General features: G+C 45.4%; 3 protein-coding genes across 5 annotated transcripts in view; 2 read left to right on the top strand and 1 right to left on the bottom strand.

Moving 5' to 3' along the window:
* Nucleotides 1-1,780, top strand: part of LOC127471178 (shugoshin 2-like) — a 32,434-nt gene extending 30,654 nt beyond the window's left edge. The window contains exon 9 of the mRNA XM_051787866.1: nt 749-1,780. Within this exon, the coding sequence (XP_051643826.1) occupies nt 749-950 (202 nt within the window). The 3' untranslated portion in view covers nt 951-1,780. The remainder of the gene's footprint in view (nt 1-748) is intronic.
* Nucleotides 1,781-3,069: 1,289 nt separating this feature from the next.
* Nucleotides 3,070-18,146, bottom strand: IDH1 (isocitrate dehydrogenase (NADP(+)) 1). The gene is made up of 9 exons (XM_051787689.1): nt 18,029-18,146; nt 15,296-15,423; nt 13,508-13,799; nt 11,625-11,730; nt 8,900-9,077; nt 8,344-8,495; nt 7,207-7,347; nt 5,590-5,752; nt 3,070-5,097 (listed from the first exon to the last, which is right to left on the bottom strand). The coding sequence occupies exons 2-9, from the start codon at nt 15,415-15,417 to the stop codon at nt 5,004-5,006; spliced, it is 1,248 nt and encodes a 415-aa protein (XP_051643649.1). The 5' UTR covers nt 15,418-15,423; nt 18,029-18,146; the 3' UTR covers nt 3,070-5,003.
* Nucleotides 18,147-18,881: 735 nt separating this feature from the next.
* PIKFYVE (phosphoinositide kinase, FYVE-type zinc finger containing) overlaps nt 18,882-21,954 on the top strand; it is a 69,951-nt gene continuing 66,878 nt past the window's right edge. For 2 of the 3 annotated variants that reach the window (XM_051787681.1, XM_051787679.1), the window contains exons 1-2: nt 18,882-19,276; nt 21,512-21,693. In XM_051787681.1, coding sequence (XP_051643641.1) covers nt 19,242-19,276; nt 21,512-21,693 — 217 coding nt within the window. In that variant the 5' untranslated portion in view covers nt 18,882-19,241. The remainder of the gene's footprint in view (nt 19,277-21,511; nt 21,694-21,954) is intronic. The other variant, XM_051787680.1, reaches the window with a different exon arrangement.

Raw genomic sequence — 21,954 nt, 5'->3', positions numbered from 1 at the left:
TTCCAATGACTGCTCCCATGCTGCAACACTTGCTCTGCTCTCATGTGTTCACCCTCCAGGGCTGGATCCTCTGTTGCTTTAAGTTCCTCTTACTCTTTGTGTTCTGTGGTCCTTCTCTTCTACCACAGTGTGGTTATGCCAAAATTCTGCATCATCACGGGATGGATGCGTAGGCTTCTGGTAACAAGCTACCAAAGATGTTATTTCCCTTGTTGAAATGGGCATCTGTGGTACTCTGGTGCTAATGAGGCAGGAGCATGAGGATAAAGTACAGACTAGATAGAGATGGCTCAGCAAAAGCCTTGGTTTCATTTGCATTCTGTGATGGATAAAGTTTTACACACCTGAGTAGTGCTTTCCTCCTGAGAGCAGGCTGTATCTATATTCACTTTTTCTAGCAGATATGCGTTTCTAAACAAATAGCTGCATCTTTTCCCTAAGAAACTGTAGATTCAGTACATCCAATGGCTATTGGACAGAATCATTTAACTCCTAAAATAATGACTTTGTTGTTATGCTACAGGGTAGTACTATGCTTTTTCCCTGAAAAGTGTCACAGTTTGAACTTTCTTTGAATAGCTGGTTATATTGGGTCAGAAGGTACCCTGTAATGGACAAGGAAAAAACTGTACCACTCAATCATCTTATAGGAGAAGCACTGCAGTAAAATCAGAAACTTTGGGGACTAAAATCATACAAGTTTTCAAGGAATCCTTGATGACTCAATGTAACCCTTTTGGTTCTGCAGAAAACTGAGGCAGGGTGACCCATTTACAGACACTGCGTTCCTCCACTCTCCTCACTACAAAAGAAAAAAGAATCCTGTTAAAGCCAAGAGAATGACCCAGAAGATGAAAGAGGAAGAAGAATGGCTTCCTGAAGGACATCCCAGTGCCAAGGTAGGCAAGTTTATAACAACAGGAACGAGTCAGGATGAAAATAACAGTTGAATAGGCAACCCCCAAGTTCTTAGAAGCTTCTCTGTCCAGCCGCAATTGAAGAGGCCAGAGCAAAGATGGAGGTTGCTGACCAGACAGCTGAACTATTCCAACCAGTGCAGCCAAAGGACTGATTCAATGAATTGAGCTTTGCACTGCGGATTTCTTCTGTTTTGAAATCTTTGGGACTCATGGGGCGGGGAAAGTGTTGAGTGGATGTCTGTTGTAATGACGGACACGGCCCTTACATTCTGTATGGTTAGCTGCTCACTGTCTTCTGCTTCCTTCCTGCACTCTGCCTTAGTCCGCTATATAAAGCTTGCCACAGTGGAATATGAGCCCTGTACCCAACTGTCCTGCTTTAGCTAGGGTAGGGTTAATTTCTTAGTAGCTCTTACAGTTTTGTGTTTGGATTCGGAATGGTAATGCTGTTAACACACTGATGTTTTGGTTTTTTGCTGTATTTATTATAACTATATACCTAGAAGCATGGCCAATCTGGGTTCAGGAAGGGGGGCTTGACATTGGTCAGTGGATGGTGAGCAATTGCATTATGTAACACTTGTTTGTTTCCTTTTTATTATTGTTAGTTATTATTATTAATTACCATTATTATTGTATTCTTACTTTTATTTGCAATTATTAAACTTTATTATCTCAACATACAAGTTTTACCTCAGTTCTCTTCCCCATTTCACTGGTCTCTGGTACTCTGTAACTCTGGAAGCCAGGTAGGAACAATAAATAACAGGGAATTTGTTAGAGGTGCTGTTGTAGTAGGACCTGCCTGACTGTGTTGAACTACTGATGTCAGAAGCCAGGCAGGAACGTGGATCTCCAGCTGTTCCCAGTAATTGTTTTCATTGCCTCTAGGGGTCAGAAATGGGGCTTTTTCCAGCTCTATGTCTTAGGTGCTTGTACTAACAACAGAATTGTAGACTGCATTCATTCCTATTAAAGGTATAGTGACAGTTCCTAGCAGTTATAGAGCTGTGCTTCAAACACACTGTAATAGGGAAAGGTCCGAGATATACTGGAACATGAAAAACTAGACACCATTGCTAGCTCAACAAAAACCAATATTTATTACCAAAAGTTGGCCAAGAAAACGAACAAACCCAAAAGGGAGGAAGGAGGAGAGAAATAAGCCCCAGTTACCCAGCTGTTGCCCATAAAGTTATCTTACTGCCCTAGCATGCAGAAGCTGCATCCTTGAGGAGTCAGTAAATTCACTAACTGGCAGGCGTCCCTGCCAAAGGCAACGTTGTCCTTAGTGTGAAGTTAACTCCCTCTAAGAAAGCACTATCTGCCTTTTATACAATTAATTAAGTGGCCACAACCCCCCCTAGGTGTGGCCAGCACTGCCCAGCCCGAGGCCCTCAGTCCCACCTCCCGGTTATGTCAGAGCACCTCTTCTGCGCACACGTGAGAACTTCGGCAATCCCCTCACGCATGTGCTGTATGTTTTGGGGGGTCTTTCTTAATTGAGTCTGGGGCCGAGCCTTCCTCATCCTCCTCCTCAATCTCTCCTTCAAGTGACCTTGGAGGATAACTAGTCAATCACAGAATACCAATTAAAGCAGTTTATACAAGAAGCTCTCTTCAAGGACAACTTTCCTGTTTATCAGTGCTTGTTTTCCCATAACTTGGCAGGGAAAGAGCAAAGCTTTCACAGGTGGCAGGGCCAAACACTGACCAAAAGTATCAGCATAAATTCACCCTGGTACACACATGCCTAACATTGCTCATTTAGTCTAACATTGGCATTTCTATCCTAATCACCACCTTTAGCTAGTGAGCTGTGCAGGGTCAGAGTTAGTTCAGGTCTAACCAGCTTCTGTTTTGCCAAGTGGTGATATATCAGTTTCTATTAGTCCCAGAATAAAATTTCAATGGAAGTGGTACCTTTTAAATTCCTGTACACTACCTGATGCCTACCACACTACAGGTCACAGCTTTACCTGGGCCAGAACAAATTAAAACTCTGTTCTAAGAAGGGAGATATTATTTTGTGCTTGTTCCAACAGTCTGTCCCAGCCTGTACTGGATTGTGCCAAAAGCTACTGGACTGTCTCTCTGAGGCAGAATTTCCCAGTATCTGCTAATCACACAAAGGAAGGAAAGACACAAAGAATGTTAGTTGGTTTTTATTTTAGTCTGAACTAAAACTATTCCTTAAAAAACCCAGAACACAAAACCGTGGATGGAATAGTTTTTCACAGTCATGATCTGATGCTGTATCACAACAGAAAGGGTAAGTAGTAGCCCAGACAATTAGAAGTTTTGCACCTTTATGAATTGGGGGAGGGGAGAAGAGATAACAGTTCCTATGCTTCACATCCAGTCAGAAGGAGCATAACTAAGTGCAGGGCCTGCATTTAGACACTGCAGCATGACTTTAATAGGATCTTAGCCCGTAAGGCTCATTTCCAGCATTTACTAAGTGCTTCTTGAATGCTACAGTCCTGACCACAGCAATGGAACCAAATCCCTTAGTGTCAGGATACTCTGCTCCTGTTGGCACTGAAAGATAAATTGAGAGGGATTGCAACAGAGCTGGCATAGCCCTGTGAACCCACTTATACTCATGGACAGTACTGGAGAGAGGAGGACGGTTCTGATTTGAGGTCAGTTGGACAGTAGGTCACGGCCGGTTTGACCAGAGATGTGACACAGACTGGCTTTCAGACTGAGATAAAGAAATAAGAGAAACACAGATCAAAGTCACAGAGAGAAACCTCAGGTGTGCTGTTAGGAGTCCAGACCCACATTGAAGTTGAACAGTATCCCATTCCTCTGCTTGGCAAAAGTAGGGCCTAGCGCAGCAGCTCAAGGGGTTTAAGAAAACATGATCTTTAAAAATTTTAAGTGTTATGTTCATTTTTGTCTAGTGTTTGAAATGTTACACAACAAAGCACGATAAAGTGCCACATATGCCAGCAATGATAGAAAATCCAGGTACATGTTTGCTCCAATATGCTAAAGTTCCCACTAACTGTTGTAATTCTTTCTTTGATTTGGGGCATCTGTATTTGTTTTATTTCCTTTAAAGTGTCTGGAGGAACTGCTGCACTGACTGCACTCCATCAAGTACCCCAAAATTTTACTTCTTTATTTGGTCCTTGACATTTTTCAGGTGGAATTTCAATTTCTCTTTCACGTAATGCTTCCCACACTGCTGCTGCTTCCTCCACCTTTTCATGGGAATCTCCTCCAATTAGAATATCATCTACATATTGGCATAGTTTCACATCTGAGGGGAGTGAGACTGTAAAAATTCAGCAAGTACATCGTGAGCAATCGTGGGTAAATGTTTTTATACCCCTGAGGGAGCCTGTTAAGAAAACCTAGAACTGGTGAGAAAATGACTGTTAAAAAAGCAAGCACAGGAAAAAAGAAAACAAGTGCAATTAAAAACAGTGCAAAAAGTAGTCCTGATATATCTCAAGGTGAAGAGCGTGCTCAAAATGCAAAGAAGCTTCTTCAGGCAAAAGTTGCAACATGTTCTAGTGAGTCTGAAGTTTGTGAGGTGGGGCAAAAGGCTTGTGTGTGGGCTTTTGACAGCAAGAGCAAAGACTTTAGTGTGGAGCACCATTCCTGCTGTCCTGATGGAGTCCAAGATCTTGAAAGTACATTTATGGTGAATCCAGCACAGCTGCCCAGTCTTGAAAGTAGTGACTTAATGCAACAGGTTAAGAGATCCAAAATATGGAGAGTTTATTAAAAAGCCCAGTTCATACCTTCTCAAGTCATGATGTTCCCTCAGGTGATTCCAGGCCACAAAATTTGCTTTTCTTCAGGAAATAGACTTCAAGTGCCTGTGCTTTGCAGGAGGACTCAAGTGTGAGCAGAAAGAGCATCAGACAGCAAACCAACAGAAAAACTAGAGTAATTAGGCAAAGAGTTGATTCTGATGAGGAGTATCTGCCAAAGAGTGTGAAAATACCAGAGGCCAAAGATGAAGAACATCCTAAAAAAAGCACAACAAAGCATGATATGGTGCCACTTACACTCTCATGTAAGTGGGAGACACCTTGCTAGGGGAGCTTGAGTAGAACCCCTGCCTTAAAGTTTGGGCAGAGAGGCCAGCTTCTGCTTCAGGTTTTCAGCGAGCTTGTCCATGAACTCAAAGGTGTTCAGGTAGTCGGAGCGTGTGACACTGGAGGGGGGGAAACAAAAAAACAGGCATTAGGGGAAGACTGTTCAAAGAACTCTAAGTCTTGCCTCTAAACCCAAAAGAATTATCTCCTACTCATCAGGCTGTGTTCTTTTTTTTCTGTCAAAAGGCTCCAGAGAAGAGGGTATACAGGTGATATTTGGCAGTTATGTAGGTTTTCTTCATTTATTAGGATGAAGGTAGGATCTGACCAATGTAGCTAGACTGTCATAAAAAAACCAACTCTTAACAGTTCCTTCCTTACTTTTTTGCCCATTCATTTGGTACAATAACAGGGACCAAGCAATCTGGACTAAGCTACTTTGGTCAGGGAGTGTCTCGTGTTCAGTTTGTACAGCACTGAGTACACTGAGTCCTGTTCTGAGGCAGACTCCTGTTCTTCACCATACTAAAATAACATTCGAGCAAATGCTGTTCAGAACCACTACGTAAAACAGCCTCCTTCAAGCACAGCTGGTTATTTCATACACTTACTTAGGTAGGCCTTTGATACAGGCAGCAAGGTCCTTTGTCATGAAGCCAGACTCGATGGTCTCAATGCAGACTTCTTCCAGGGCAGCTGCAAAGTTCTTGAGGCTAGTGTTGTTGTCCAGCTTAGCTCTGTGAGCAAGTCCTCTTGTCCAGGCAAAGATGGAGGCTGAGAGAGAACACGGGGTTATTCTATCCTTCTAGAACTCCCTGGAAATCGTTCTAAATCATCATGTGAAACAATAATTGGATTTTTTATATCAAAAAAACTGAAAACAGAGGAAAAATATAGAAAATCTGGTATGGGAAAGAGAACACTTATCTTCATCCAGGTATTCTTTGCCTTTTGTGCAGCTCTAAAAAAGAACAGACCCCAGAAAGTACTCACTGCCTCCAGTAATCTCTTCACACGTCATTTTATCTTTCTTTCTGACTTGGGTAGGAACAAAGTATGACATGTGGTAGGACTCTGTGGTTACACAGGACATTATCTTTCTGACAGAAGGGTGCAGTCTTCTTCCTCCTACTATATTACAGTCTGGTCTCTATGCAATTTTAAAGGATTCTTTCCCTTATGTCCCGTTCTAAGTGCATTGACACTTTAAGTGTGTAGTTAAAGTCTGGGGTGTGGCTGGGTCTTTTGGAGCATCAGAAAGATGAGTAAAATAAAAAACAACCAATCTAAACCTTAAGGCCCTTATGGCTATAAATCGCTTGCTGAAAACTGAATGCATGTCTCAAAGTCTAGGTTAGGTCTGGTTTATTCCTCACACTCACTCCATTCCAGCCTGATTTTGCTCCAGTCTCTGTAGAGGCCCAGAGGAGTTCACTATAGTGATGGATTGTGGTAGTGCATTCCCCTGCCCGCCCCCTCAGGCCACACTGTGATCCAAGAAATGCTCATTAGGCCTTGGCCTTAATGAACTATGCCTGGACTAAGCCCCTCTCAAGCTTATCAGAAACACTGTCTGTGGTGTATGTCTCAAACACCAATAACCCATGTCCATAGACCCAACCAAGAACTGTTGATATTAACATGCTGTGAGAAAGAACAAGAGTTGACTGGAGAAGGGGGGGCAGGTGGAGATAGGGCAGCACTTTTCTGTGAGAGAAACCACAACACAGTACAGCGCAAGTGCAAGAATGAGTGGCAGGAAGTAGGCATGGTAGGATTGAGACCAAAGACCTCCCTCTCTTTTCTCCTCTTCTTTAATTCTCTCTTTTCCTTTCTTTCTTTCATTCATCTTTCCCTCTTTAATTTCTCTCTTCTCTTTCATCCTATCCCTTTATCCAAAACCTACAGCTGTGTGCTTATATAGTATGTCAGGGACTAACATACCAATTTCCATGTCAAGTGTGTAATTCACTAATAAAACTTTATGATTGTTTGTGGACACTCTGACTCTTGTCGTCCCTTTCCACCAATGAGCACTTATGAATGTTAGATGCTTCCTTCCCATTAAGGGTGGGTCATCAAAGTCACCACTGAAGAAAAATGCATTATGAACTGCATTATTGCAGTTTTGGTGGTGCAATTCTCTGCAGAAAGGATGCAGATGTTCTCACTCTAAGCTTATTCTTTCATGTGTAGAGATCACTGAAGGGCAGTAAAAGGCAGCTCACCAATGGGGTTAGTGGAGGTTTCTTGGCCTTTCTGGTGCATGCGGTAGTGACGAGTAACTGTGCCGTGAGCAGCTTCTGCTTCAACAGTCTTGCCATCGGGGCAGATCAGCACACTGGTCATCATTCCCAGAGAACCATAGCCTACAGAATGATACAAGTTTAAAAAGTTCAGTGTCTCCTTTGGACAGCTCCATTAAATTCCCCTTAACCCCCCCATCCTACAGTCCCCCTACGTACTCCCAGCCTTGATGTGAGTATCCCTGAACAGCAAGTGCCGCTGCAACTAACTGGCTAATCATAACAGCTCATCTGATCAGGAAGTGCTGCTGAACCATGAGATAGAGATATACAGACATTCTGCACCATTTCAAGAAAATCAGTGTTCTTACCTAACTTGCTGGACAGATTTTCACCAAAAAGTACAGTAAAAGAAAAAGAATCATAAATAAGCAATGTTGGGCTGCTTATCTTCCCCACAGGGAAACAGGAAACAAAACTCCTTATCAAGAGCATTTGCTTTAGTGAAAGGAACAGGAGCTAGTGAAACTGGACATTCACATCACTTCTAACTCTGTAGATTTCAGAGATGTGCATCTGTCCAACACACATCCTTGTTCTATGGGAGGCAGTTTAGTGGCATTACTTTATAAAGAGCATATCACATAAAGCCACACATCTTGTCCTGTAGGATTCTGCATTTGTTTTGGCACCAGGCAGCTTGCTTATGTAGGATGCCGATCAAGCACTACAAGTCCATAAAGTTAAGTGGATCAATCTCTCTCTTTACACCTGACAGATTTTCTTAGTTATTGGTAGAGCACCTGCCAGTACACTCATCACCAGTCAGCAACAGTGTCCCAGCTGTCTGGATACCGTCCATTAGAATAGGAAGCCTATCACTTATGTTGGTAGGAACTTCCCTCCTGTAAATAAATACACAGTCTACATTCAATAGATTTTCTTGTGAAAGTGAAATCAGAAAACTGACAGCCTGATATCTCCATGACTAGCCACAGGCTTGAAATGTAAGTTCTGAGACCCAAGACCACCTCCTGGGCCACAATAGAAGATGTGACGGAAGGTCCCAAGAGACTGCCACTGAGCTTACTTCAGTGTAGCACAGGAAGCATCTCATACCTTGTGCAACAGAGTCAGACTGCACATCCCCATCATAGTTCTTGCAGGCCCAGACAAAGCCTCCTTCAGATTTCAGGGCTTGAGCAACCATGTCATCAATGAGCCTATGCTCATACCATATCTTTTTGGCTTCAAACTTGGACTTATATTCTCTGGAAAACAGAAAACCGAACACCTTGCCATATAAACAGGGATTTGCACAATTTGTGCATAGAGAGGTGCACAGAGATGAGTACAAACAAAAATGAGAGTAAGTTTGCATTTTCTTTACTCTTTTTTCCCTTGTCTGCTTTGCTAAGCTACTGCAAGGCTGCTTCAGGACCACAGAGGCACCTACAGAGAATCTGACTCTCTAGTGGAAGGGATGAACACCACAGCCATAGTTAGCAGAGCTTTAAATATTGAGTACTGTGCCTTGCAGGACAAGGGAGACCATGACAGAGAAGGCATCCCCTCCCTCCCGAACTGCTGCTGAATGTCTTAAAATGCAACTCACAAGGCTGGAGGGGATGTTCCTGCTGCAGACTTATACAGTAGAGGGTACACAACTAGTTACCTGTCATAGATATCTTGGAAGATGTCTTTAAAGCGGCCATCATATTTCTTCAGAATGGTGTTCTTGGTGCTCATGTAGAGGGGCCAGCCTTTAGACAGTGCCATTTGGAAGGAACTGTGGGCAAAATCCTTGATAGACTGGTCAAGATTGTACATTCCCATGGCTACACCACCACAGCCTGTTAGTGGAGGAAGAACAGATAGGAATCAACTAGATTTAGTTTTGATTAAGAACTTGACATTCTCCCCTAGAATACTCTGGCTGGCAGGCAGGCTGGTGGTATCCCCAAATGTCTTGATCTAGTTCTCAATTTAAAGGCTGATTCTTCCAAGAGAAGATTCTCTTTGCACTATCAGCTCAAAGCTCCAGCAGTCCTGTGACACATGGATAGGAAGGTGGTTTTGTTTTACAGCTAAGTACATCTTAATACTGTGATCTAATCCCCATAAGAAGTTTCTTCCTACTCCTAAGCAGCCTAAGCAGCAAAACTGTGACAGAAGTGAGTGTGCTTGAACTCCTGCTAGCCATCTAAGTAATACAGTATTTTTCTATCAAAGCAGCAGGTGGCAGTTTGGAGCAGGGGATCTCAGTCAAAGCCAGAAACGGATTTGCTCTCATCTTAAATGCTTTGACTGCAGAACTAACTCCAGCAGTCAAAGACTGCTTTGCCTAGCTCAGGTAAACAAGCTGCCACATGCATTCCTGCATCTTTTCAGCACGTGTCTGGCCTACCATGCAGCTTTGTTTCACCTGCTCAGGCTCACTTCCAGCAAGTTGTGGGAAGAATGTGCCAGTCATGTGGGTGCTTGGGCAAGTCCTGAGAAGGCTCTGAAGAACTATCAACACTCACATGACTTGGATTGTTAATGCAGATGTGTTAGAAGCATGAATGGAAGTGCCTTGAACTTGCAGCCCAGCTCACCTGGGAGAAAGCAGTATTCAGATCATGGAAGAGGCTGATTTTGGGTGAAAGAAGGGTCTAGAGCTTCATGAAAAAGCTTTGCCACCTTCAGAGCACAGCTCTGTGTTTCTAGTGAAAAGCACTGTGCACTTAATTTTAAGCAACTCACTACCACCACCCCTGTAGTTTTTGTACAGTGCCTGTATCAGAGACCTTTGCTCTGGAAACACACATTTTTTTTTTAATACCCTCTCCTAATATTCACTTGTCCTTACCTCCAGATGCTTATTACTACATGAACATACATGCAGAATGAAGAGGGGAAGCTAGATAAGGTTTATCTGCTTGCCAAGATAGCAAGGTCATCTAAAGTTGATATTGGCAGAGAATGAAATTCCTGTTGTTACCAGTGAAAATACATGTTGTCCCCATGCCTCTTCTAGTGAGTCAAGGATGGAATAGGGTCTGATCAGCTACAGAGACTGTGTCCTCTGGAGCCATATTTTCATGGTTGCTAGATGACAGCTATTAAGTTTTATTCAAATAGTTATTTCCATATAGGTAAAAAATATTCCTCATTGCAATCATACAATCCTACTGCCTACTAAAATCTCTTGATTCAGTGTCAATATTGCACATATTAGCATAGCAATAAGACAAGCTTCCCTTATACATTGTGGAAATATGGTGGCACAACAGTTATCTGTGGGGAGGGCAGTTCCCCAGAGCAACAGAAGCAATCTGCCATCTTTGCACTGATGCAAAGCAGAGCAGCAATTCAGAGTGGCAGCTGGATGGCCAGACATCTCCAGTACAAGCTCACCAGTTACCTAGCAAATGAAAACAAATTAGGACTGGCAGTTAAGCAGGTGAACTCCAAATAAAAGGCTGTGCAACGAGACAGTAGAGATTTAGGCTCTTACGAGGAAGAATGCCAGAGAAATCAAATACTACAAGAGCGTCATACGTCAGTCCCGGTATCTGTTTGCCAAACAAATTGCACACAAACCAGGATTCTGTGGACGTAAGTTTTTTTGTAGCTAAACAAACACAAGTATCCCAACACTCACACATAAGTCACCATGGCTACAAATACTGAACTCTTTGATCACTGATAGACAAGAGAGAGAACTTGTGTGATGTTTTCCTGAACCCTGCCCCTGGGGAAAACAGCCTGAGTTCTGGCAGCATGTGTGTAATTGTTTCCATGCAACAGAGCCCAGCAATGTCAGGACTCCTCCTGAGCCTAGCAACCTGTATATAACCAGCACAGTCATACAGACAGGAGGGACACCAAAACATTTGGGACTGTATCTTTTAAAACACTTAGAACCTACTCCTTCCCACCTTGCAGGCTAAGTGTTAATTCTCATTTTTATTGAGAGGAAAAAAAAGGAAAAAAAAAGACTGCTTCATAAAGAAGGGCAAAAACTGTGAAGGTAGATAGAGACCAGTAAGACAACTAAACCCAGAAAGAATTATACCCAAATTGTTCTTAAATATATCTCCCCTTTGGTCAAGCCATGTTTACACAGCAAGTTTCCCTCTGATCAGAGAGAAAAACATAGATGCTGCTACCAGAGTTATCATACAAAGAGCATGACAGGTGGCCAGTCTAGTATGATTGTGTGTTTGATATGCCTCTCTGGTCCCAGGAAGATTTCAAGTAACTTTCAGTACTTGAGAGATAAATGAAGGTGGTGTCAACTTTCTTCCCCGCTCTACCTCAAAGTCATATTTTACCATCAAATAGCTCTGACTGACAATTCAAGGTTGAATTAAACCTAAAATCAGTTTTAATCACTACTTAGAGAAAATACCTACTTTCAAAGTTATGGACCAGATATGTGACTGGTTTGCCTCCATCTGTGGGAGTGTAGGTCATCTCTACTTTTCCAGGCCCAGGAACCACAAAATCAGTTGCTCTGTACTGTTAAAAAAAAGAAAACTGCCATGATGATTTTATCTATCAGAAAGAGAGAAACATAAAAGACAACCTTCATTTGGGAGGGCAGGGTGCAGAAAAGCAGTTGTATTAAAAAAAACATTAAGTAGACTCTTTATTCAGCCATGTGGTCATTGGATTATTATACTAGGGATTAGAAAGACAAGTAGACTCATAGAATTATTTAGGTTGGAAAAGACTCTTAAGATCAAGTCCAACAGTTAACCTAGCACTGCCACGTGCACCACTAAACCATGTCCCTAAGTAGTCAAGAGTCTGCCAGTTTCAGGAGGCATCCTCCCCTTTAAGGGAAAAAGCTCACAAATTCTTGGGTCCCATCAATGGGCAGAGGATGTACTTTTGCAGATGCACTGACGTTTTAAAGTGCAAAGACTGTTGTGTGGTTGGTGAGTAGAATGGCTCCTTCCTCTCCCTGCCTCAAAAACAACCACTCATATCACCACTACTGATCTCATAAATAAGGGGGGCTCATACATCATACAAGATGACATCTGAAACCTGTAGTACAAGTTCTTTGAATTCCATACATGGATACACATTTTGGTCCTCTGAGATACACGGAATCAGAAGAGCAAACATGTATTTCAAGTTTTTAAATATCTCCTTTTCCCAGTTGCCCTGAACAGTACTATTTGAAATTTGTTATCCTTTTTTCCATGTTGTTTCCCTCCTATCAAGGGAACATGTTCCCTGAGCTGTTCTGAAGTTAAAGAAGTGTCTCATATGTCCTTTATAAGTTCTTATATCATCCCTTTCACTTTAATCTCATCCTTTGGCAGGGTTTCAATCCTTCCCCTTTAATCCGCTGTTTCCTATTATTATTTTGACCTTCTCAGTTATTCAGTACTGTTAAGGATGTTGAATCCCATTCTTTTCTAGCGTCAAGGTTTTTCAATTATTTTCCTCTTTATTTATTACTTTACCTTCCCATCCCAGGTAATTTTGTGACTTGTGGGTTTACTCATCCATTTAAGCACTTGGCTCTTTTAGAAGATTTTGCTTTTGTCATGTTTGGCTGTTTTGCAGCATATCATTACCCATGGAGAACAGTATGATTGATTCTTGTCCTCTAGCCTACCCAAAGGGCACATCACTGAGTGCCGTGCTAGGGCTTTCCACGGCTTTGTACTACCTCTGGCAGGAGAGCTCTGATAAAGGCTGTTTTCCTACTTCTGTACCACATTCCAATGTACTCACTATGGATACCAACTCTGCAGGAGTGTTGTGCAAGTTAAGCAGCAGATCCCAGTTAAAAAATATAAAAAAACCCAAACCCACATCCCTATACAGAAGGCAATTTTGCCCACTTCTAAAAATCACTCTCTTGGATTCATTTTTGCTGTGAGCAACATCTGACACCAGAAAGTCCTGAGAAGTAAGAAGATGGGCAGTGAAAAGGATATTTTCTCACAACATTGTTGTGTAGGGAATAGGGTTCTGCAGAGATGAACAATAATTGAGAGGAGTTATATACCCCGTATCTAAGTACAGATCTATCCAATCCAATCCAGGCCTCTGAATGCTGTTTATACAGCATTCCTCTATCTAAGGAAGAGAGGCACGAACCAGGCTCTCCCACACTTTGCCAGGTGCAGTACTAACAAAGTGCTAGCAAGTACCTGCTCCCAGGTGGAGTGCAAGGGACAGAGCAGGAGCACAGGGATGTCTCAGTCTGTAGCTCTATAGAGTCAAGACTAAGGCTGGTAAGATAAAAAGAGAGGTAAGCACTAAAGTGACTCACTTGATCCCCATAGGCGTGACGGCCAATGACAATGGGTTTCACCCATCCTGACACCAGCCGGGGAATGTTCTTGCAGATAATGGCCTCCCTGAAAACTGTGCCTCCCAGGATGTTTCTGATTGTCCCATTGGGAGACTTCCACATCTGCTTCAACTTGAACTCCTCCACTCTCTTCTCATCAGGAGTGATGGTTGCACACTTGATGCCAACATTGTATTTCTTTATGGCTTCAGCAGCTTCCATGGTTACTTTATCATTTGTAGCATCACGATGCTCAATGCCCAAGTCATAGCTGTAACAAACCCACAAAGATGGTCAGAACTGCCCAGGACATTTGTTTATGTCCAACAGGACAGAAATCAGACCTCATACGTGCTTATGAGTGTAGTTCCAGCATTCTGTCATAACTGAAGTTGTCCCTCTTCCAGTTCAAATGCTGCTGGACTGGAAGAAAACATGGACTTATACAGTGACACTTCTGCTGCTGGTAGAGAAGGTTAGAGAAAGGAGAGTTTCAGTTTACAGCTGAAGTTCTCTGCCAGCATGGCACAGTGTCTCCTCTAGCCTTCCCTTTTGAGCTTTCTGCAATGGCAGCTTTCAGGCTAGGAATCTAATAGTACGGAGCAGCACAACCCCCAGATGAATATGGGCCTTTGTTTCAAACCTCTTGTGCTGAGGGTTCTGGGTTATTTCATGTACTGAGCACATGAAGCTACAATTGGCTTAAAAGCTGCTTTGACAATGGACCCACAATCCTACCCTGGCAGAAAAATGGCCAATATTCCCCTCAAGCAGTCAGAGAAAGCACATTTCCCTTACTCACTGTTTTAATAGCTTTGGGAAAACAATGGGTGCCCAGCATGGGACAGCCCTGAATGTGGCCAGCTGTACTTAAATGTAGCCCTTGTGCTGCCTCAGCCAGGGGTTTGCTTTCCCTCCTCCCACCCCTCTTTGAAAAGGGATGCTCTCCAGACTGTGGGCATGTATTATGCTGCTGGTTTCTGTTTGCCTGGTTCTCAACACCAGCAAGCAGAAAGCCTGATGTAGGTGGTATACAAATGACTCCAGTAGCAGGGGAAGAGGTCAGACTTGTGGGTTTAATTATGGTAGATACCATAGAAGGTATGTCTGTGGCTAGGAGAAATGTAGCTGGATGCTTCTCTAATAGTTATAGCCTGGTGGCTAGAAAGGGAAGAGAATATTTGACCTTCTTGGCGAGATGCTGTAGATAGCATGCTCTTTTGGCAGTACCAGCTGCTAGTATTTGTTTTTTCCAGAAGCGAGTGCAGAAGCACAGCACAGGCTCAGGGAATAATTGCAACAATTAGCTCACTGTCAACAGCAGAGGTCAAGCTTACAGGCATCAGGGCAGAGTCTATGCCCTACAAGCACCCTTTTGTCCTCTGGGCAGATCTTCAAACAGATATGGCAAGCAGTCATAAGCCTGCTTAGGGTCCACAGGCCAGGCTGCAAGTCATGGAGTGCCTGAAACACCCCATGTTTCTAACTGTTTAGGCTGCAGGGAGTCACATAGACTGCCCAGGTGCTGGGAAGCCAAGGTACAGGAGATAAAATACAGGTGCTGGGTAGCCAAGGTACAGGAGATAAAATACAGGCCATATCTGTGAGAGACCTTCTTAGAGGTACAGTACAGGAAAAAAACTAACAATTAAGCATTCACTGCTTACTGCTGTGAGGAACCCCAGAGGGGCCGCTCTCAGCACCATCAGCTTAATGACACATGCAAATTGCAGTACAAAGTAGCCATGTGTCACAAAGAGCCATTACCTGTGCAAATCCAGATCTACATAAGGAAAAATCAGCTTTTCTTTAATCAGTTCCCAGATGACCCGTGTCATTTCATCTCCTTGCATCTCCACAACGGAGCCTCCATGGATTTTTTTAGACATCTTGAGCTGCAATAGACATAAAAAAGCCCAACCTAAGTAAAAAACTACCAATTCCTGCATTTTAACAACACAGCTAGGAGAGGCACCAACATAGCACAAGTTCTCTCCCAAAGTCTTGAAGATAACCACAGTTTGTCCCCAGTTTCATGCTAACTGGTATTTTTCTTAGAGCCCCAGATCCTAGAAGATCTGTGAGGATAAAAAGGTTAATATCTGAGAATTAAGGGCATGTGCTTTAATTATGGTTGTACAAAAGAATTCAAAAGCATGAACAAATTTCCCCCCCAATTTCCACATAAATAAATGAGCTTTGTTTATTTTAGATTTCACAAGTTCTAGTCCAGTTCCCTCTTTCTCCACCTTTTTCTGAAAAACAGGAGTTAACAGACATGATTACAATGACACCTCATATTGCTGGCACTATGAGGATTAATATATTGTCAGCTTCTTTATTAGCTTCCTCCTCCCAGGAAGGAAGGAAACAGGTAGAAAAATCCCAAGGCTAAACATCAAGAGTACTTTCTAGTGGCAAGCTTTATTTCTACTGTTAAAATAAATACTGGACAGATTTGTTTTGGTGTAGGGAACAGAGGTTTCCCAAGATATTTGTGAACAAAGCCTCAAACAAATAAACTTGAACTCTGCTCTACTATTTGCACTTTGTTCTTTGTCAAAAAACCCACCAGCCACTGAACTGCTCTAACACAGTTCCCTGCTCTCCAACAGCCACAGCTTCTCTGTTCTCAGCTCTGATTATGCAAGAGCAATGACTTGGCAAGCTCCCCCTTCCAAGATAGTCCTGTTCTTGTGTGCAGCTGTTGGGATACTACAGTGAGATACCAAGCCCTTGTGCCTCAGGTTGCAGTTTCACAGATATGGAGGGCCACGAATGATTTGACCCAGAATGAAGGGCCCTACTGTCCACTGAATCTGTTCATCTAGACAAAGTTATTCAGAGGTGTGAAGTTTGCAGTGCAAGTGCCCCAAGTTACAGGCATGTGGGGAGATTACTTCTAGGTTCAAATTTTCCCTTTTCTTTTATTTTTTTTAAATTAAACCAACTTGTGCTGTACTTCCAAAATCCAATCCATTATACATTTTCAGTCTGGCAAGAGAATAAACTTTCTAAGCCATGTTCAGAGGATCAAGCTTTTCCAAATCTCTTAAGGAGTGAAAATCTAAAAAAAAAAAAAAAGTAAATGAGGTTGTGGTACTGAGACTCAGTTTACTATAAGCACATAAATTTGAAAGATAAACTACATCAGGCATTTCTATCCCAAACAAAGACAGTATCTTGGCTTATATTAGGCCTCTCTAGTCCTCGTGGAAAACTTGAGTTTCATATGACCACACTCTGCCTGAACTCAATTTATTTATGCAAGTATTTTGGGCCCAATTTTAAATTGTTACTACCTAAATAAGGACTGTATCACACTCCATGGCCTAGGCACAGAATTGCTGCTCAGGAGACTTCAATTTTACTTTTGGCATTTAGTCTGAGAAACAGTCTGATTCATTTAAGTAAAAATGTAGACAGGCACCAACCCAGCATCACTTGTTTTGTGGTTTGGTTCTACTTAACTGAGGCAAAGCAGAGTATGTCAGTCACAGCAATAGGTTTTGCAAAGCTGGCTTCAGAAGCATGATGCTGCTGTCACACGGAGAGCACAAAGGCAGTTGACACACCTCCACTGAGATACATCTGCACTGATACGTGGAAACAGCAGCTTCTTCAACATCTCTGACAGCATCCAACACTTTTATCTGATCATGGCCCTGGTACTTTTTCCCTCCTCAGACAGCAACGTCCCCAGTTTCTCCATGAACAGGGGCAGTAGCATCCCTCTCCTGCACACCAGAGCCAACATGCCAAGAGGCGCTCTAGAGAGCACACATTCCTTGGAGTTCAGCTCTGTCACTCTTCTCCTTTGATTTTATACTGAACCAGCAAGTTCCTTCTCCTACAGCAACCCTCCTTTAAATATGCTTAACCCCGGCAAGTAGCCAAGGCAGCTTTAGGGAAACTGCATTTCCAAATACTCCTTGGTCCTAAAGAAGGGCTCAGGGCCTACAGTCAATAATTCGCTATTGCAACAAGTCCTTGACTGCGGCTTACAGACGCTCCGCTCGGAGGAGGTTCGCTCGCTGTCACCAACACAGATCTCGCCTGTTTCTCGGCCGCACCGCCCCTTCCCCGCCCGCAACCCGGCCCAGCTCTGCCAAGGCGATCTCCCGGCACAGCGGGATGTGCCCTCCGGGCTGAGGCTGCGATCCCGGCCCCGGCCCCGCCCGGGCACAGCCGGGAGGGGACACGCGAGGGGCTCCGTGCCCGGCCCGCGCAGGGGACACCACGGACTGCCCGGAGAGCCAGGGACAGCGGCAGGAGACACACCGGAGCCGATCCCGGGGTGCAGCACCCGCAGCTCCCGAGGCACCTCCAGCGACACTCGGGGCGGGCGGGGCGCGGCCTCGGGGGTCCCGCCCGGACCGCCTGAAAGAAGCCCTTAAACACACGCACAAACCCGCCCCTCGAGGCCCCACTGAGGGGCGGGAGAAGGACAAAGGGTGCGGTGCGGCCGCGGGGCCCTGCGGCGGTGCGGACCCCCGTTACCTGCGGCGCTGGCAGTGCCGTTCCCGATCCCGTTCCGTTCCCAGCGCGGGGCGGTCGCGATGCGGGTCGGGGCCGTGCGCGGGGCCCTTTATGCGGCCCCGCCCCGCCCCTGCCCTGCCCTGCGGCGCCCCCTGGCGGCCACACCCGGCCCGGCCCCTCCCCTTGACGGGGCGCCCGCCCGCCAGGGGGCGCTATGTTGGCTCAGGCCCGCCCGGCCCCCGCGCGCAGGTGCCCTCGCGCCAGGGGCCCGCGGCAGCACGGACCGCGCCGCCGCCGTTCCGGGCCGCGCCCGTTCCGCGCTCTCCCGCCGCCCGGGCAGTTCCGCAGCCCCGGGCCGCGCGTGCCCACAGCCGTATCCACCCCGCGGCCCCGCAGCAGCCGCACCGCCCGCCCTGAGGGGCCGCGGCGGGGAGCGGGACCGGGCGGGAATCCCGGGGAGAGGGTGGAATAGAACGGAATATTAAAGATACATATAATATGTTATGATTTCCCGGGGGGTCACGCGAGCTCTCCCCGCTTCCAACGGCTCCCGAGGCGGGGCGGGGGGCGGAGCGCGGGGCCGGGCCGCGGGCGGAGCGCGCGAGGCTTCGATTGGCGATGCCTGTGCGGGTGCGGCGCGGTCGGCGGGCGATTGGTCGGGGCTGGCGGCGTTGCCGGGGCCGGGCGGGGCCGGGCGGTGAGGGAAGAGCGGCGGTGCCGCCCCAGCCCGTGCCCCGCTCCAGCACCAGGACTGACACCGACGCCGGGACCGGCATTGACACCGGCACCGGATCGACACCAGCACCGGCACCGGACCCGCGGGCAGCAGGTGAGCGCAGCCCGCCGAGGGCCGCGCGGTGCCGCCCGGGCCAGCAGCGGTGGTTCCCCTGCTGCGTGAGCCCTTTCCGGGCTCCCGGCCCGGCCCCGGTGGCGGCTGCCGGCGGCGCTCCGGGGATCGCTTCCTGCCGCTCCCTCCCCGTCCCGTGGCAGCTGACCCCCGCGTGTGCCATCCCCGGCGGAGGGCAGGGGTGTGCCCCTCGCGGGGGGGAGCGGGGCAGCCGGGCGGAGGTGGGGAGGGAAGCGCGTGTGTCGCGCAGCTCCGTGAGAACTGCGGGAGTTCAGCTGGTGCACCCGGGGTGTATTATCCGGGTGCCCGGGAGTGGCGTCCGTGTCACAAGAAGGGGCCGGACCCTTCCGGCACCGGGCGGTTGTGGTCAGTTTTGTGGGACCCGGGATGTCGCGGATCTGGTCTGGATGTAGCAGCTGGAGGTGTGTGGAGGCTCACAGCCGTGCTTGCGCTCTGTGTTGTATCGGTGATGACCCGGTGATTGCTGAAGCTGCAGCCTCAGGCGGGTTTAGATGCATTCCCCATAACTGTTGGTGAGGTGATGTACTCTGTTTTTCTGCCTGTTGACCAATATGTGGACCTTGCTTTCTGATTTCCCTTAATACACAAATAAGTGACTGTTTCCCTGTTTCTTGCAGTGGGGTGGAGTGGAGTGTTTTCCATTTAGTGGGACAACTGAAGCACTTTAAGAACCGTTGATACACTCCGCAGCTACTGTGTTGTGTAGCACAAAAGATCCAGGTGTTTATGGAGCTAGTGCCAAGTACAGTGCTCTTCTTTTCAATGTGTTTTAATTAGACTAGTACTGTTGTCACAGAAGCAATTACTGTGTGTTTTTTGCCCCTTGAAATTGGAGTTTATTTTTCTGTAATCACATATATATATATATTGCATGCAAGTTCAGAGACTTCCTTGTTATTTTTGTCTTGCCAGGCTATAGTCAGTTGCTGAAGTATGAACATAGTTTCCTATAAAACTTCTGGTTGGCTTTGTAATGGCACTTTTAATGTGGTAGTGTGAGCACAACCCTGTTGTGTGTTCAACATTTAAAAAGTCAGCTACTAGTTGCCTTAAGATTGAAGAAAGAATTCCAAATTTACCTGAAGATGTGCTCTTGAAGGAAAATTTTCCATCAGCCCTGGTGTTTAAGCATGTTCAAATCACCTGTTTGAATAATATTGCTGGAATGAACAACAAAACGTACTTTGCCTTACAGGGGACAGGAATGCAGAAGCATTCTAGACTAAGCCTTACATGAAGAACCTGACCAAAGTTTCTCTTGAAACTTAGTGAATGATGCCTCTCCATTTTCTTTCCTAAGGATATGTGAATAGCAGGAGAAACTCTGGGCTAAAGGTGCTTGCTATGTTGCAGAGCAACAAGCAGAAGTCCTCTGAGAAATCATGTGAATGACTTGCAGATACTATCTTTTGTGCATTCTTTGTAGGAGTGGTCAAACCTTGCCACATGAGCCATATGCAACTTGTTAGCACTTCTAGTGTCAGTTGCTAACCACGTGGATTTTCTCTGGTCTGCATAGATGCTTTTTTTTTGGTGTGGCTTCTTAGAACTTGGAAGAAACTATTCTAGTCAGTAAAATATGCCTGTTGGTTCCAGGGAACAGTTGTGGAAACTGGAAATTGGTCTTTCATGAAGGAGTGTGTATCAGCTGCTAAGCGGGAGGTTGTCTTGTACAGCGTTGTGGTCCTTGGCACAGGTAGCAGTCAACCAATCACTCACAGATTCCATCAGCTCCCCGTGTTCCTGTTATGTCAAACATTTCACTCAGTCTTGCTTAAACAAAGTGAAGGTAGTCAACACCTTAGCCTAGCAGGCTAAGTGAGGCGTTGTGAAAGAAACTGGGTGTCTGTTGAGGAAGAATATGGGCTGTGGGAAAATATGGCTCTTGGCTGTAACAAAGCTTTGGTACACAGTAAATAGGCTTTATAAGTACGGCTTCCCCTCATACAGAAAGTGGTTCAGATTTTTTGTTTGTTTTTCCTTTAAGAGAACTCCTGAAAACAAGGTAGTTTGGAGGTGGTAGATTTGACAACAAATAAACCACAGTCTGGGTTGCTTCCCCGGTAACCTGCACAACAGTCGGTATTGTAATGTGGAGGGGAAAGAAGCAGTTTACCACTGAGCTTAATCTTTCAGTCCTGCTTTTGTTTGTAGTTCGTTCTGTTTCTCATTCTGAAGTTAAGCTGGCCAAACAACAGGTCTTTCCTGTGCATGCTCGGGCATGCCTGTCTTCAGTTTTATTGTTACAAGGGCTGTAGAAGTCACAACGTTAAGAGAAGAGCTGTCAAAGTTAAAACTTAGTTGTGATATGTGTGCAGAGTCTCCCGTTTGGAAACTTCAAGTTCCCATAAAACCGCAACTGGAGTGTGTTGCCAGTGTAGAGGCTGTTCACTGCTCTGAATGTTTAACTGGGTGCTCTGAATTGCTCTCCCCAGAGATGTTGATCTCTTGTCAGTGACTGGGCAGAGGACATGGGCTCCTAACTCTGGCACTCGACCTGTGCTAATAGCAGATGTCTGTGGTCAGTTGGGTGAATGTCTCCTCTCTAGGATCTAATAAGAAACCTCCTCTTCAGCTGACTGAAGAGGTTCTGTTTCACCACCCCTGTTTAATGCGTGTTGCTGAACTCTCTCCAGGGCACGTGAAATGGCTGCAGATGACAAACGGTCTCCGACACTGGACTCTACCGGTGATCTACCTCATTCTCCCAGCAGTCCATCTCATCTCACTCACTTCAAACCACTGACTCCTGACCAGGATGAGCCTCCTTTTAAATCAGCCTACAGTTCTTTTGTAAATCTCTTCCGTTTCAGCAAAGGTGAGAGCTGGGGGACTGTGTGTGTGTGAGCTGTGTATGCCCTCTGCTGCCACATAAACTTGTAAAAACACCTCTGAATATAAGAGTGTAATGTCAGATGGCTGATGGTGAGTCAGTTCTTTTTCGAGAAATGTTGGATTTTGATTTTAGGTGACATAGTAGAGCTTTGCTCTGGGAGAAGATAGCTGGCATCTTGCAGCTAGAAATCTGTGTCTGCCCATGAAAGTCAAGACAAGCCAGTTAGCAGATAGCATTGTATAG

This window comes from Manacus candei, unplaced genomic scaffold, assembly GCF_025592945.1.
Source record: "Manacus candei isolate 608988 ecotype Guabito, Panama unplaced genomic scaffold, ASM2559294v1 h1tg000023l, whole genome shotgun sequence".
In the NCBI taxonomy this organism is placed as follows: domain Eukaryota; kingdom Metazoa; phylum Chordata; class Aves; order Passeriformes; family Pipridae; genus Manacus; species Manacus candei.
The sequence above is the reverse complement of the archived record's forward strand: the minus strand, read 5'-3'. Positions and strand labels throughout refer to the sequence as shown.

Coding starts and splice junctions, on each gene's coding strand:
- IDH1 (XM_051787689.1), bottom strand. CDS start 15,417: ATGTCTAAAAAAATCCATGGAGGCTCCGTTGTGGAGATGCAAGGAGAT. Junction 9,078..11,624: donor TCTGGTCCATAACTTTGAAA/GTAGGTATTTTC, acceptor CTCCACTAACAG/GCTGTGGTGGTGTAGCCATG. Junction 5,753..7,206: donor AACCTCCACTAACCCCATTG/GTGAGCTGCCTT, acceptor GTTCTCTCTCAG/CCTCCATCTTTGCCTGGACA.